This window comes from Lissotriton helveticus, chromosome 5_1, assembly GCF_964261635.1.
Source record: "Lissotriton helveticus chromosome 5_1, aLisHel1.1, whole genome shotgun sequence".
Lineage (NCBI taxonomy): Eukaryota > Metazoa > Chordata > Amphibia > Caudata > Salamandridae > Lissotriton > Lissotriton helveticus.
Window position 1 is genome coordinate 232,161,647 of NC_136065.1, and position 16,067 is coordinate 232,177,713.

The window sequence follows — 16,067 nt, forward strand, 5'->3', positions numbered from 1 at the left end:
TCCAGCAGACTGTCGAATGCAGACAGCTGCTGCGGCGGTTGCTCTCAGACAACTTGGAAGGGCTTTAGCCACAGGATCTAGAGTTGCCGAAAAATACGCGCATGGGCGCTGTTTGTCCCCAAAGTATTGCGTTAAGACTGATAATGCACAACCTTCCTTTTCATGGACATATAATGTAAAAGGCTTACTGTAGTTGGGGTTTCCCAACACAGGAGCCGAACATAATGCATCACGCAACTCTTGGAAACTCGTCTGACAATCTTCAGACCAGGGCATAGGATTGGGCGTGTCCTTACAGAGTAGTGTCAGCAAGGGTTTAGCTAGTAATGAGAAATTCGGTATCCATTGTCTACAGTACGATGTAATGCCCAAGAAGGCTCGAACCTCTCTCTGTGTCCTTGGGGCACTTAGTTCTGCGATTGCCTGTATTCTTTCTGGTGTCAGTCTCCTTCCCTCCTTCGATAAGATGTGACCTAAGTAGGTTACGTCTTGTCGACAAAATTGTAGTTTGGAAAGAGAGACTTTGTGCTTCATGTCACATAAGTGATGCAATAATGACAACGTGGCTTGCTTGCAAATTTCTTCAGTGTCTGCAGCGATCAGCAGATCGTCTACGTACTGAATCAAAGTTGACCCATCTGGCAGCACAATTGTGTCTAGTTGTGTTTTCAGAGCCTGACTGAATATTGATGGGCTTTCGCAGTAGCCTTGAGGAGCGCACTTGAAGCGGAAGCTTCGTCCTCCTAAATTGAAGCCGAAAAGGTCTCTACTCTCTTCAGCAATCGGGATGCTGAAGAAAGCGTTCTTCAGGTCAATCACCGAGAACCAAGCTGCTGAAGCTGGAAGCTGGAACCATTGTCAATAAAGCAGTAATGTCGGGGACAACTGGAAACTGTGGGATAACTACCTTATTTACTTCTCTGAGGTCAATCACAAACCTATACACAGGGGGCTGTGAAGGATCAGTACGTTTTAAGACTGGCAAAACTGGACTGTTACAAACGTTACCTGTTGTTTCTTCGATAACATCTTTATCGATCAGATCATAAACGATCGTTAACAACGCCTTTTCGCATTCGCTAGATATTTTGTATTGGGGAATACGTGGCAACCTAACCTTGGCTTTCAAAGTTATGACATACGGTGCTATCTCCAAACGACCGACATCATTAGAACCATTAGCCCAAAGTATATCAGGAAGTGATAACAATTCAGTTGGAATATTTTCCTTCGACAAATACATTGGAGAAATGGCTTTCTTACCTAAAGTAAGTTGTACTCCCAAGGGGGAACAGTATAGAGTCGCATATAACCTTTTTAGCAAATCCAAACGTAACAAATTTTCACCGCAACCTGTCGTAAGAATGAGGGGTGCTTCCAACTCGCATGGGCCAACAGAAAGTAATATAGGACTAGAGATCGGATTTCTAACAGGGGCGCCAGAGAAACCTACTGAGACATTCATTTCGCCAGACAAAGGTGCGCCAGGAAGTTTCGAGTGCATAATAGAACTTTTTGTAGCACCAGTATCCAGCAGAAATGGCTCTGACACTCCTGATGTAATTACCTCGACATAAGGTCCATTCTGATCTACTAGAACTGAAACAACTCCCTCTCTTTGTCCATGGCTGTCCTAGCAATCGTTACCCTCATTTTCGTGTTCGGTGTAATAGTCGTCAGCATAGTACTGAGCTGACTTAGACGATGCATTATTCTGTTGGTCAAAGCTATTCATGGAATTCTGAGGCGGAAAAGAAGCTGTGTTCTGGGAGAAATTTCCACGGCATGTTGAACACCTCTTCCCCTTACACCCGAAACGCCGTTTAACCGTCGCGCAAGAGCCGGACAATTACTTTTGAAGTGACCCTCTTCCTTGCAATACGCACATTGATTCGGGCCATACGGAACACGCTGATGGGGAAACTCGTTTCCTTGCGCGTTTCTCGAATACTGCTGTTGTTGCTGATAATTGGGCTGACTAGCCATACGAGGCGGATAGGCCTGCTGGAGAAGAACTTTAGTTTTTAAATCTTTCGTCTTTTTGTCTGCCTTATCTAGCTCGTCTTTGCGCCTATTTTCATAGTACTGGGCTGTTGCTAAAATCTGCGCTGACGTGGAGACAGCCCAAGCACTTTCTGAATCTTTTAGTTTAGTACACAGTTCAGGAAGCAAATTATGTACAAATTTGTCTACGAGCAATCTTTGGCCACCCTCGGTAGCCATATCCTGACCACTATGGTCGGTGAAAGTTTCCTCAAATCTCGTGAAAAAGTCAGACACATTCTCATCTTTCTTTTGCTTGCACGCAGAGAGTTTGTCCCAGTTTACGCGTACTTCAGGCATTATTGTCTTCATGTACGCTATAATTCTACCGGGAAGTTCAGCTATTAACGGCTCACGTTTAAAACCACCGACTTGTCTAGCATCTGTAGTTGTAATGTTCGCCCACGAGTCACCTAATTCTTGGTCATGATCCGTATGACGGATTTTACTCCATAAAGGATGGGGAACAACGTTCCCAAACAACATGTCTATATCCGCTAAATTCATTATACATGAGCTTGCAGTTTGCGACAACTCCTTATAATACCCAGTCGGGTTTTTACGGGGATCGGGTAGTGTCTGCTTGAGTGCTAAAACTGCGGATCTTTTCCAGGGGACATGTACCCATACACGCTGGAAATGAGGCGGAATTGGCGGTACTGCATTTGCTTCGCCTTCCCTCCAAACCGGAGGAACCTCTCTCATGGGGTACTGTCTCGCTCTTTTCCTACTAGATGTACCACATTCAGATGATGACCCAGAATTACCACCCGTACTTCGATGTGATAATAATATCTCAACTGCTTTTTCAACATCGGGACCTACGATCATACCCTCCCCAAATTTAAATCGTACACTACACAACTCTTGCTGGTTGCTCTTCTGACCATTATCTTCCAAATCCTCACACAGAAAAACACACATCTGCTCAAAGACGTATCTTTGCGTTGGTTCATCCCATTGACGGAAGACGTTCATGACAGACTCTACATCATATCTCGCTGTATCCATAGCCCAATTCCGTGCTAACTTATTCAATGACTCCCTTTCCTGATAATCAGGCATTTGGCTTCGTAATTGTCTTCGTTCCGTATTAGGGGTCGTTTTAGGCGACCGAAAAAGAGGTGAAGGAAAGTTAGTAACAATGCTGGCCATTTTATGCCAGACGGAAGGCGAAAGTGGAGGAATAACTGGTGGTAGAACAGAGTCACGCAGAGCAGAAACAGAAACATTCGTAGAACGAGTATCAGAGAAAATAGAAGGTGCGCTAGGCGAAGTTGTAGAAGGAACAGTAGGAGAAGTAGATGTGATCGGTGAGCCTTGAGGAGGCTGCACCAGAGAAACAGGAGCCACCTGAAGAACAGCTGGTGGGTGCTGTGAAGGAGCCGGTATAACAGCTACCAGAGGTGCAACTAAAGGTTGCGGAGGTGCTGTGGCATTTTGTGCATAGGGTGGTGGCGAATTTAATAAGTGGGACATTAATGGATCTTTCTCGGATCTTTCCTCTTGACCTTGTCCCTTATTTGGTAGCATCGGGTAACATTTATCTACTGCTAGTTTCTTTCTCCTAAGTGTGTGTTCGCTTTCCTGCTCTTCCTCGTTATCTCTGTATGCAATGGCAGCTTGTACCATTGACATTCCTCTTTTATTCTTTTTTGCTAATTTTATTTCTTTCTGTTTGGCTTCTTTGCGGCATAAGCGAAAAGAGTCAAACATCGCCGGCCGGGCTTTCTTCTTGAACAATTTGACCTCTAGGTGATCTAATATTTCTGGATCAAAACTACCATATTGGGGCCATTTTAAAACACCATCCTTGCGGGTGTATTTTATCCATGCTTCATTATATGTGATAGGACCTACGCCGTGCTTTACATAGAGCTCATATGTTGGAGTTCCAATTGGAGGAACCGGACAAGAATCCTCTAATCGGGAGTCCTTACTACAACCAAGACAAAACAAGTTTCCAAGTCTGCTAAAACCAGGCATCTTTGCTCACTAGTCTAGCTTCAAACTTCAAAGGATGATCTATTACGATACTTCTCGTGAATACATGAGTCCTTCGGCTTTGGGGCTTGCAAGTACCAAATCAAAGCGTATCTCAAGGATACCAAAAACTAAGGACAAACTAAGGACTGGGAGATGCTCCACTTATACTTAACTGAAGTATTTGAAGATCTGTGACGTCGCTAGAAGACTCGTCTATCGTTTCGCTCTACCAAGGATCACTGGGTCCAAAACAAGGCGATAGTCAGGGCAGCAGTCCTTCGTAGCCGTCGGGACGTGGGGAACCTCGCAGCAAAGACCTTCGGAACCACGTCGACATACAGGGGTCGCTGGAGTGGCTGGCCGTCCTCTGGAATTTTCACACGAAGCTCCTCACGAACATCTGGCTTGGACCGTCGCCGCTTGATATCGCCCCGAGTTGGGCACCAACTGAGGTAACGGGGTTTTTAGGAACCCGTTGGTGCCAGGGGATAACACCCAAAGACCTCTGAGTTCTCCCTTGTTCCGGACCACAGAAACACGGAGTCTTCTAGTCGCAGTCAAAGATCAAGTTTTATTGGTAGCTACCAAGTAACACGTGTCCCAGAAGTACACCACACGGATAGTAGGTTCTCGGGAGACTGTTCGTTTTTACAGAACCAGCCTTCTCCTTATATACAAAAATAATAGCTTCGAGCAAGAATTCTTGAGTTTATGATATGGCTATACACATATTTCTACAATAATACAAAGAGCGAAGTCATGTAAGCAAGCCCACATTTTAGATGTCCAGTTCATTGATAGATTACCCAGTTAGGCCCGGAACTCCCATCAGATATCGATGAAACCTCAATAAAGAAGGGCCCCTCCTAGTCATAAAACTGGCCATAAACAAGGAACGTGGACAGGTGCATGTTTGCAGAAAGCATGGTCTGTATGTAGTGAATGGTTTGTGGAATGTTATGCATTGATGCTATCGTATTCGGCCACTGGGCGAGGAGCTGCCCAAACAGGTCTGGCTGAAGGCAGTGGAGTCAGTTGGGACAGGTCAGGGGGAAGTCAGGGAAGGTGGACGTGTCCTTTTGGATCAAGCTCGACCTTTAATTGACTTATCATGAGGGCAAGGCACAAGATGGATGCTGCTTACAAAATGGAGTTTAAAGGGTCGGAACGGAAACTATGATTTAGGGGTGTTGGCAACCTCTGATCATGACGCAAATGCATAGGGATGATGTCCTAGTCATTATCGGTTCGTTGATACTAAATTCGTCATGGTATGTTGATGTTTTGTGACACGGGTATTGGACCTCGATATCGGGATAACAACAGGGTCCAGATTTTCAGAACCACAGCGGGTGCTGCAAGATGTTAAGTACTGTGAGGCTTACAATCCTCAGGTGTTCCCGGCGCTGTGTCGAGCGCTGGGCTTCCTGGGACTTGTAGTCCTGGAATCCCTCGCGGCAGGCAGGTGGAGCAAGCTGGCGTTCTCCATCAGTCCAGCCCCCCTGCAAGGATCCCCTCACAAGTCGACAGGAATGCCCCAGCGGGATACGACAGCAACAGTAGTCCACGGTAGGTTCCTTTGGCGAAGCGGCACCCGCGACAGCGGGTGCTGCAAGATGTTAAGTACTGTGAGGCTAACAATCCTCAGGTGTTCCCGGCGCTGTGTCGAGCGCTGGGCTTGCTGGGAAACGTAGTCCTGGAATCCCTCCCGGCAGGCAGGGGGAGCAAGCTGGCATTCTCCTTCAGTCCAGCCCCCAGCAAGGATCCCCTCACAAGTCGACAGGAATGCCCCAGGGGGACACGACACCAACAGTAGTCCACGGTAGGTTCCTTTGGCAAAGCTCTTAAAAATTCAATGTTAGTAAAGCTGGTGCTGCTCCAGCTGGGTCTGGTAGTAGCCAAAAGAGCCATGGCAAGGACTTGGGAGGCAGATACTAATCCAACACTGTAGGAATGGCGGAGAGGGATGGACATGTATATGTTGGGGGAGAAGACGACATACAAAGCAAGGGGGTGGCCCAAAAATTTTTGGAAAATATGGAAGCCATGACTGACCTACCATGGCTTGACGCTCACGAATTCGCAGTAGATCAGGTGAGGGTGAAATACCAGGGAGAAGGGGAGAGATGAAGAGGAAATCCTTTGAAAGACACTATCCGTTGTTGTTGATTGTTTATGTACTAGTATTCTCTGACCTTGCTGTATCTGTAAGGAACACAGAAACAAGATGTGATTATAAAAATGCAAATAAATAAATTCCCCCAAAAAATTCAGTGTTAAAACCCATAAAAATAAATTATGCAATATAATATAATATGTTCTGAAACATTGTGCTGCTTCTAGAATTGCAAACAAACTGGAAACCCCCCTTTCCAGAATATTAGCATTTTATTCCTCAGCTCTTAGTTAGGTAAATGGGAGGTTTTAGCAATATGCTTCATCTACCATAAAACATTAGAATTGATGACTTCTTCAATATAGGTCAAGTCTCGTTTAGATTCATCAATAGCTAAAGCTCACAGATCCTTTTAAGACAAGGATAAAGGGGCACATGGATCAAAGTTTAATTTTGCGATTACCAAATAATGATTTTTTAGAAATCGCTATTTGGTATTCGTAAAATGCAATGCAACAAAAAAGAGATCAAATAGCCATTCTCTAATTGCCATTCTATATGAATCGAAACGCATTTAGGGAAATCTCTATTTGCTATTGCAAATCAATTATTTCCTATGTGCCTCAAGGCCCATAGGTGGGAATGAACTTGCATTGCCTAAATTGCAATTACCTAATTGATAATCGCAATTTAGGTTTTGCAATGGCAAGTGAGCCCGGGGGCCTAAGGCCCCTCCTGAGGCGCCCCTAACAAAACACCGGTGCACATATAAGGCACACATGCCCTTTGAAAAGTTCAGGGTTTTTTTTCTTCTTTTTTTAGTCCTCATATGTGACAAAGGCAGGAGTCATAATCTGGAAATTATCGGGGATCTGGGTGCAACATTACCTCCATGATCTTAGTCTCCATGCAGTTTTCTGCATTTTTCAAAGTATGCACATATTAGCATCAACTTGAAGTTGATGCTAATTAGTGTTTACTAAATGCTCAGGTTGCCTTTACGAAAGGCATCTTGCATATGCATTAGGGAATCGCAAATTGCGATTCCCAATTTGCATTCACAATTTAGGTAATCACAAGAAATTGCGATTACCTAAATTGTGATTCTCAAAAACTTTCATGCATTGCAAAAGACTATTTTGTGATTACAAGTGGCCGATTTTTGGGCATTTTGTATTATGCTAGTAATGGTGTAATTCTCCGTTAAAAACCTACTGCGTGCGCACAGGAACGACAGAGCATGAAAAGTGTTTGTTTGCAGTGCTCTTGCTTAAATGCACACTGATGCCAAAAAATGATGTGAGAATGGATTTCACCAAAAAATATAGCCCATAGCAATGGATTTGCCTTTCATTTATATAACTGTCATTTTTCTGTAATTTTTACATAATTACGCAAAAGCAAAATAGGTGAATTTTGCACAGCCCTGCTAAATATTGAGTGGTCTCCACATGAACTCTTAGGGGCAGATGTATCAACATTGTCTTTTGCGAGTCCTTAATGGCAAATTTGACCAATTCTCTATTAAGAATTCGCAAAATGCAATGTATGTAGGTTTCCAAATTAAAATAACGAATCCTACGCATTTCTTAAGGAATGGCTTCCCATTCATTTCTATGGGCCTTGAAGTTGGTAGTAATTCGGTAATTTGGATTTGCGATTCCTTAAGGCCAAATCGCACATTTTTGGGTGCTTCAAAAATTGTATTTAAGGAATCGCAATGTGCGATTCCTTAATGCATTCTAAAAATAGCAATTCTCAAATTTTGCAATTCCTTATTTTGCGATGGCCTTTTGGGATGATACATCCCAAAAGGCTTTTTCCCGTTTGCAAACGGGCCATTTCTGTGAATCAGCCTATTTGCCAATAGGTAAAACGCTTCATACATCTGGCCCTTACTCCCATAATCTGTTTTCTTCTACACTGATCCTTTTTAGTTTGCAATTTAAATCCTCATTATTGCAATTATTAGCATTTTCCCTATATCTCAATAGTAGAAGCATGGCTCTGTGTTACCAGGAACTTAATTTAAATTCCATAATTACAGCTTGTCCAATAGAGAATTTCAGAAGAGACAACATAGATTTAAGGTAGCATTCCTTTATTTGTTTCCAAGGATTTTTGCCATTTAGACAGGAGACCTCTGACTATATAAAATCTGAGATTGAACGTTCGATTCATAAACCTTTAAAAGATGTCCTAAAGAAAGTCGAGCGACATTGCCATTAAACATCTTAAGTGTGGCTACTGTGAAAACAGAACAGGGCCTAGCCTTTTCAACCTGAGTATTCCATTTGAAAGTTGTCTGAAATCTCATACCCATTTGGCCACTTCATGGACTTTTAATTTATGGATGTACCACTAAAAGGGCTTATATTTGGACCCAAATGCTAAGACAGTAGTTTTATTTACATGTTTATTATTTATTGATTGGACTCACAGTAGTTATTAAACACATCTAGGGGCATATTTGCAAGCCCCTGTCGCCACCACAAGAGACACCTTCCTGCACATAAACAACCTTCCCTCAAATTAGGGCACCCTTGTACTATGGTGCAAGCATGTTTGATTTGGCACTAGACAGCTTAATTAGTGCCAGCACTGGGGAAAACACAGGGCTGCAACGTATCCTTGTAAATATGGTGCAGCCCTGCGTTTCAGAAGGGGCGTAGTGGGGCGTTACGCCAAGGAGGCTAACGCTGTGCTCCACCACTTGGTCGTAATATACACCCCAAGCATATTCCTCTGCAAGCTGGTTTGTGTATGGTCCATTATCCCCAAATCAACATGCGTAGAGCATACAGCACTTGTTTTCAGAGAGAACAATCCAGTCTACAAGAGTGTCTGAGGTACATCCGCTATGAAGAAGGCAAGTAGGGTAGGGGCTGGTTCACAGCATTGTCTTGGCCCATTATTCAATGGACTGTTTTCTGACAGGAGCTCCCCTCTATATATATTTCTACCCTTTCCCAATTAGACCTATGTATTTTTATTAGACTGCACAAAACAACTTCAAGGTGGGCCAAGGACACTGAAGAGCAGCTCCTTATGCAAGTTGTGGTGTTTCATGCAGTGCTATATTTCATTAAAATGGAAATGAGTCTATGCTCAAAAAGTTTGTTTTCCAGTAGGCGTAGCTGTCATTATGACACAGGCACCGTTAGTGATTTCTTTGCCAGAAAATTGTAGATCACAGATGCACACGCCATAGCATTGTGTGTGGAAGGCCCTCCACGAGTGCCTGCTCCAGCCCACACTCTGCCAACCTACATTCTGCATGCTGGTACCCATGGATCACATCCTCTATTCCCCAGGGAGGCTGGCCCCTTACCGTGGGTGCTTCATCTGGCCCACTTTCTGCAGTTCTGAAGGCAGGTTCCTAAGGATTGCCTCTTCGAATCCGTACTCCTAATGTGCACCCCAGAGGGGGCGGGTTGCATGTCAGTATATTGGGTTCCCCTACATTGTAGCAAACCATATTGTCACTTTAAAATTGTGAGACATTACATATTTTTTGGGGGGAGACCAACACCACTCCCCCTTTAAAAAAGCAAATGAATTTACTGGAGATGGTCTCCCCTTATTTCATTATTATTTACCCCTTATGTATTTTACTTGCTTTTAACCATATAACGTCCAATGATGCAGTGTCCCACGAACCCATGATGTAGTAATATTGACGTAGTAGTGGAGTACTATTTGACTCACATTCTATGCTTAATGTGCAACACATGACTGCATGTGCCTCACACTCGGCCTCACCCCACCCATGGTTATCAGACTTCCCAGTCCTGCTCTCCACACACAGAGCCATCCTCTTGGTGGAAATATCGAATGTATTCAATGTTTGTTTGAACTGTGACGAGGGTGATCAAGACAGAACACTCCTAACACTACTTGTCTTTTGTCTTTCAGTGGACTGTGTCCCTGGAGAGTTTTAGGTAAGTTCATGTCATATGTCAGATGGCACTAGACTCGACTGCCCCCATGAAGCACAAGTGGATGAGAAGCAGCGTAAAAAGCTCATACATCTGCTCTACTTCTTAACAAGCTATGAGTGATGCATGTAACTGACATTAAAAACGAAAATAGACTTTGAAAAGAAATAACTGGCATCTGAACACAGATCTGACAGGATTAGGCATATCTGGCACTGGTAGACGCAGCTGGCACAAGCAATGCCCGATCTGTCTACCAGTAACAGCTGGGTAAGAAAACTTATAGATATGAACTACAAGCAAGAATACACAGATCCAGCATGGGTGGGCACAGCTTCTATGATCAGGTAGAAATCGTACAGGTGGACAGAACGGTCACTGGTAGAACTGGCATCCATATGCAGACCTGGAATCAGTAAAAAGCCTGGCATGGGTAGGAAGAGCTGGCAGGGGCATTCCCACAGGTAGGCAGAATTGGCAAGAAGGACACGGGCATCTGTGGCATAGGTGAAAGACTTTTCATTTGTAGGACTCAGTGCTAACATAACATTGGGCCATGCAGCTTTTCCTCTGAATAAATGCAGACATTTCTGTTATGGATTGTACCTAGACATGATCACAAGCATTCATGGCCCCTGCAAAACAGCAATTCAAGGGAAGTGGAATGGATCAATGGAAGTTGAATAGTGCACGCTTAGAGCTGCAGCCCCACAGCACCTCTCATGCACCTCAGTCCTAACCTGCAGCTCTCCCATCCCCTCCATTGCTATTATGAGATCCGGATGCACCAGCCCAAGAGGGACTACCTTGTGACTGTTTCGAGCTGGGTCCGTTTGCCTGTGTACTGGATTTGGGAGTAGACTCCTGATGGAATGTTGTGGAGAATAGTTCAATTCCCTTCTCATAACTGGTTGTTGGTTGCTGTGGACTCTTTTTGTCTGTTTAAACAGTAGAAGGCCCTTTTCGACTTTTGTCATTTGTAAGATAATGCCAAACAAGCATTGGTAAAGCCAATTGTTCTGGCTTGCATTTTGAGCCCTGATTGACACATTCAAATATACTTCTACAGTGTAAAACAACACAAACAAATGTTGCTTTCCATGTAGAATTCATACATTAGAAAATGAATTTAATATGTGACAATTCAGTATATTTGTTTTAATGGAAAAAAGTGCAATGATACACCAAGCAGCCACTAGTATGAACATGAGACAGAAATACTCCTCTGGGGGCAGTCTACGCCTTCGCTAGGTATATGTTAAAGAATTGGGAACAATAGGTCAGCAGACAGCAGCACTGTCACGCGAGATCTAACAACCAGCATGCTGCAATTAGATTCATTAGAAACCATTTCAAACCAGTCTACTGGAATTTCTCTAGCAGAGTGACAGGGATATAATGAGAAGAGGTGCTCAGCACTCCTGATCCTGCTAATATCAATGTATTTCTCTTGCAGGGGATATACAAGAGCCAAGACCGCCTTTGAGAGCTGAAAAGAGTGGTCTGGTGGCCACAAAAGTCCCTTTCGAAAAAAACCTGGCTTGCTTTACCCTTTGTGATAACTTTCACTATACATGCTTTATTTTAGTATATCTCTGACTTCCTGAGGTGATATATCTGCTCTGTATTGACATTAAATGCATTAAAATCAATTCTGGTTGTCTGTGTATGATTACAAAAATGAGTGGTGCTCTGAAGTTGTAGCTATGAATTAAGGCACCAAACAAAACATCTTTGATAGATACAATGTATTGACTGGTGGACAGACAAAGAGAAACATTGCTGAACATGTGAAATGTTCCATTTTTCTTCCTAAGTTTCACTCTCATCTCAGCTCTGCTAGGTTTCCCAGATCCATGCTTCAGTGCAGGTGGCTTCTTTGAATTGTGGGACTTGTAATCTATTCCATTATAAAACAAGAGTTCCAAAATGTAAAGAAAAAACCTGGACGAGAGCAGCTCATCATGGAAAACTTGGCAGCTATGTCAACTGAAAAGTGCTATCAGTACCTAGATGAAATATGTATGGATGCTCACTTGTACAGCAAGATGGCTGCCATCACCTAAATAGCCGAACGGCTTGTTTTGTTGGGGACAGTCAATTATATAACATTAACCTTAACACTTTAAGCTGTAATTCTTTACTTTTGCAATTAACTTTGAAGTTTGGTTGAAGCGTACCGCTTGGAGGATCAAACAGCCACAGAGAGCTAATTGTTTTACTATCAGTTCTCTAATCAAACATATTGTCTGCTTCAGCATAGCACATTGCTGACAGAGTCTTCTTTCAGTGCAAGCACATAACTATTCACTGAATATCACTCTGGCACTATCTTCAGGGAATACAGTCTGTGTTTGTCTGTCCTGTCCTCAGCTTCTAATGCCATCAGAAATCCAAGACAGACAATGTCTCTGACTAAACTATGAGACTAGACCTGAAAGCAACTGGTTCTCCGAAGATCTATTTTCTTGTAACAAAATAGATAACTCCAAGGGCTGAGCAAGACAGAAGAAGTCTTTCTTTTCTGTCTGTCTATGCCTCTATGGACCTAAATGGAAACTATGCCATGACAGGTCAGAGTTTTGCTCCTACTGATCACAGAAATCAAACCCTTTTGACAAAAGCAGTTTCTTTTATTTTTTAATGTTTTTATTTATTTCCAATAATAGCAACTTTTCCTTAATGGCCAACCCTCTCTTTTCCCATGAAAGAACTTTCATCACTGGACACATACATGACATTGGATCACTGGTTTTACGTGGCACAACATTGCAGTATCACAAGTACCATCAAACATATATTCCCCTGCATCACCCACTTGGTCAGCTCTGTATCATTTTGCAGAGCTTCCTCTTGGGCTGTATCTACATCTTCTTGTTGCATTTCCACTTCTAGCATATTCCATTCCATAGCTCCCCACTCCGTTCCCGGTGTATGTTAACTTCTTCTCCACATTCTGCCTGGCCCCATCGGGTAAACTCCTTAGTCCACCGCCCTTTAGTTAGTAGATGGCTGATAATCCATCTTTAGTGCAACACATCTATTAATCTCAGTCCACTACTTTTCTCATCACTCTTGTGTGTTTACTGCAGAGTATGCAGCCCAGCAAGCACAACTGTATAGTTGGCTGCAGCGGGATCCATTGTTAAAGCACTCAGTGCGGTTATCACATCTCCCCCAAAGTTCCGTACCCCCTGGCCATCCCACCACATGTACATATTGTGCCTATTGCAATCCTACGTTGCACCAGTAATACAATTTGTTGGGCTCCATTTTGTGCAATAAATGTACCTCCCCTTCTTTCGGTCCCCTAATCCTCCCCTATATCTCTTTCCCATAGGTATTTTAGTAGAAGCATTCTTCTGTTCCTGGGATCAGTAGCCCATATTGTAATGTGATTAGTTTGCTGCTTCCATGCATGTCAAGTAGTGTCTGATTTAGGAGATGTGTGTCAGGCCTGTGTGCCAGGCTTTCCGGATTGCCACTGTCAACCCAGCAAACATTAGAAAATGTTTACTATTGATGCCCCATCAATCCAGAAGGATGCATAACTGAACAACCTGCCATCCACATGTCAATCTCCCATGCAGTTATGCATAGCTTACTTGTTTATGTTTCGCGGGAAGGCTGGGAGAAGGGTACATAATCCTGTGCACCAGGGTTGAATTGTTGCGCATTTATAAACTTGTCCCCTTCCTTCCTGGAGGCTTTGTCCCATATCTCTATGGTTGTTCAGATTGAAATTGGTAATGAAACTAGTTTCTTATGTGAGATTGAGGGGAGTGCTAACAGTCCCACCAGCCATATCAGTTGCTTAATGGTTTGATCTACTGGGTCCATTCCTTCTTCCTCAAACCAGGGGACTAAATATTGTAGCTGTTTCTTGGTAAATTTTAAAATTTGTGGCCTGTATGCCCCCTTCCCACAGGACTTTTAATACATGAAGACTTATCTTAGATTTTCCTGTGCCCCAATATAATAGTCACATCAGGTTGTCCAATCTACAAAAGCAATTGTCCAGTATATGCATGGCATATGTTAGAGAATGTATAGGGTACTAGGGGGTACAATCATCTTACTCAGAGCTTTGCACCCCATTAGTGACATCCAGAATCTCAACCATTTGAGTATACTATGTTCCAGGTCAGTCAATAATGTCCCCACATTTCATTCATAGACTTACGCTGGTTTAGTGCTCAGATAAATACCCAAGTATTAGAGTGGGGTCAGCCAAAGTTGTATATTGAGAGGTTCCTTCTCATGTTTATATTCTGCATTTATGGGGTATAGGACTGATTAATTTGCTTTCCGTCTGAAGCAAAAGTGACGCCCAATCTCCTGAATCATGCCATCTATTTTGCGCCACACCATAGAGCAATTCCTAATGGTCAATAAGTTTATATGGTGTGCAAAATAACAATGAATTTGGATGTGGCCCGATTCATTATTAGTGGCTGAGATTAATTTAAGCATTCCAACTATCACTTTTTGTATACTTTGAAGAATTGCACTAAGGGAGCTGGGTATGCCCATTTGTGGGCCTGTACACACTGTGTTACTGGGACCAACCTGTACACGGCTGATGAGCTCATAATTAGAGAGAAATTGGTCCTAGGTTGCTTGTTTTCTGAAATGGGGAGGTCCTGGATTGACAGTTAGTGCTGATCTATTCCTATTGGAGCATGGCCAAGGCTGATTTGCATATAGCTGGGTCTAAACTGAGCTGGCATGGTGTGCAAAATACCAATGGATTGTAATGAGACGCGAGTTATTACCAGTGGCTGAGATTAATTCAAGCATTCTATCCATCACTGTTTTGTATATTTTCAGTAATTGATGCACCATTCATTTTCTCCATAATTTCCCTATTGCCTACTAAGATTTGCTGTTTCAATTCCATTGTGGAGGGCGACTCGGTGTCTCTGGAATGGGAAGTTTCATTTGGTGCCGCACTTTGTGCCATCTTTGCAAGTTCCTCCTCAATTGTGTTTTGAGGTTTTGAGTTCGCCCCTAAACCACTCTAGTACTTCAGTGGCATTTGGAGTAGTCTCCAGAACCCCTCAGGCCTCTGGGTATGCTTATGGTGCCATTGCTTATCTCTGCCCCAGAGTTAGGAATTGTAGATTACATCAATATGTCTTTTATTCAGTAGCACATCACTGTGCAGGTAGCGGAAGGGGCTCCCCATCCGGCAGAACCAGGAAAGCAGCAGCCCACTCTATGTGTCACTGCAGGTTTCCAGGTTCACGCTCAGCTGGGCTCCTTCAAGATGCACTCACTGGACAGCTCATCACTGTGGGGCCCACTGTCCACAATTCTCAGGAGGTCCTTACAGTCCACTCCTTCACCACAGTGGCCAAGAGCAGTCCAGATCTTTTCATGGCTGCAGTTGTCCAGTTCCCCAACTTTGCTCGGAATTGGTTAGTGTGCATCACTGCCAGGAATGGCAGGTCGGCATCAGTTCCACTACGGACACCTCCCTGCTCCACCATGTTGCCGGCGGGGCGAGATAATGTGATGGGGGTCTTAATAACTGTGTGATCATAGCAACGGGAGGATGCATCCACATAGGAGAGCATCTTGGCTCCTCCGGCAAATGTTAATTTTTATAAATACTATAATACCCAGTACACCAGTTTGTAGTGTAGGTCCTATATTCCCAATAGGCTCAGCGCATTGGAATATTATACATTATAGGTTTGACATAGGACTGAGGTCAGTATGTGTCTATCGAGTATACTAAACTTAATTGTGAGTGCCAGTTAGCACTAAAAACTTTATCGAATACACAAGAAGGGATTAGTTTTTGACAACCACATCAACATGACAACTTTGTTTCCCCAAGAATAAAAACGTATGTTAACACCTTGACTGCTTGGGATATTTGCCTGCTGTGCTGAAGGTCAATAGAAATGGGTGTGGTCATGACGAGCTCAGCTCGTCATGAGCACACGAGCAGTGTGCCTCAGCTCGTCATGAGCATG

General features: G+C 43.4%; 1 protein-coding gene across 1 annotated transcript in view; it reads left to right on the top strand.

Moving 5' to 3' along the window:
• The window catches only part of LOC144753074 (olfactory protein-like), a 41,523-nt gene extending 29,900 nt beyond the window's left edge, over positions 1-11,623 (top strand). Inside the window, exons 6-7 of the mRNA XM_078640864.1 lie at positions 10,061-10,086; positions 11,540-11,623. Of these exons, the coding sequence (XP_078496990.1) occupies positions 10,061-10,086 (26 nt within the window). The 3' untranslated portion in view covers positions 11,540-11,623. The remainder of the gene's footprint in view (positions 1-10,060; positions 10,087-11,539) is intronic.
• The last annotated feature ends 4,444 nt before the right edge of the window (positions 11,624-16,067 follow it).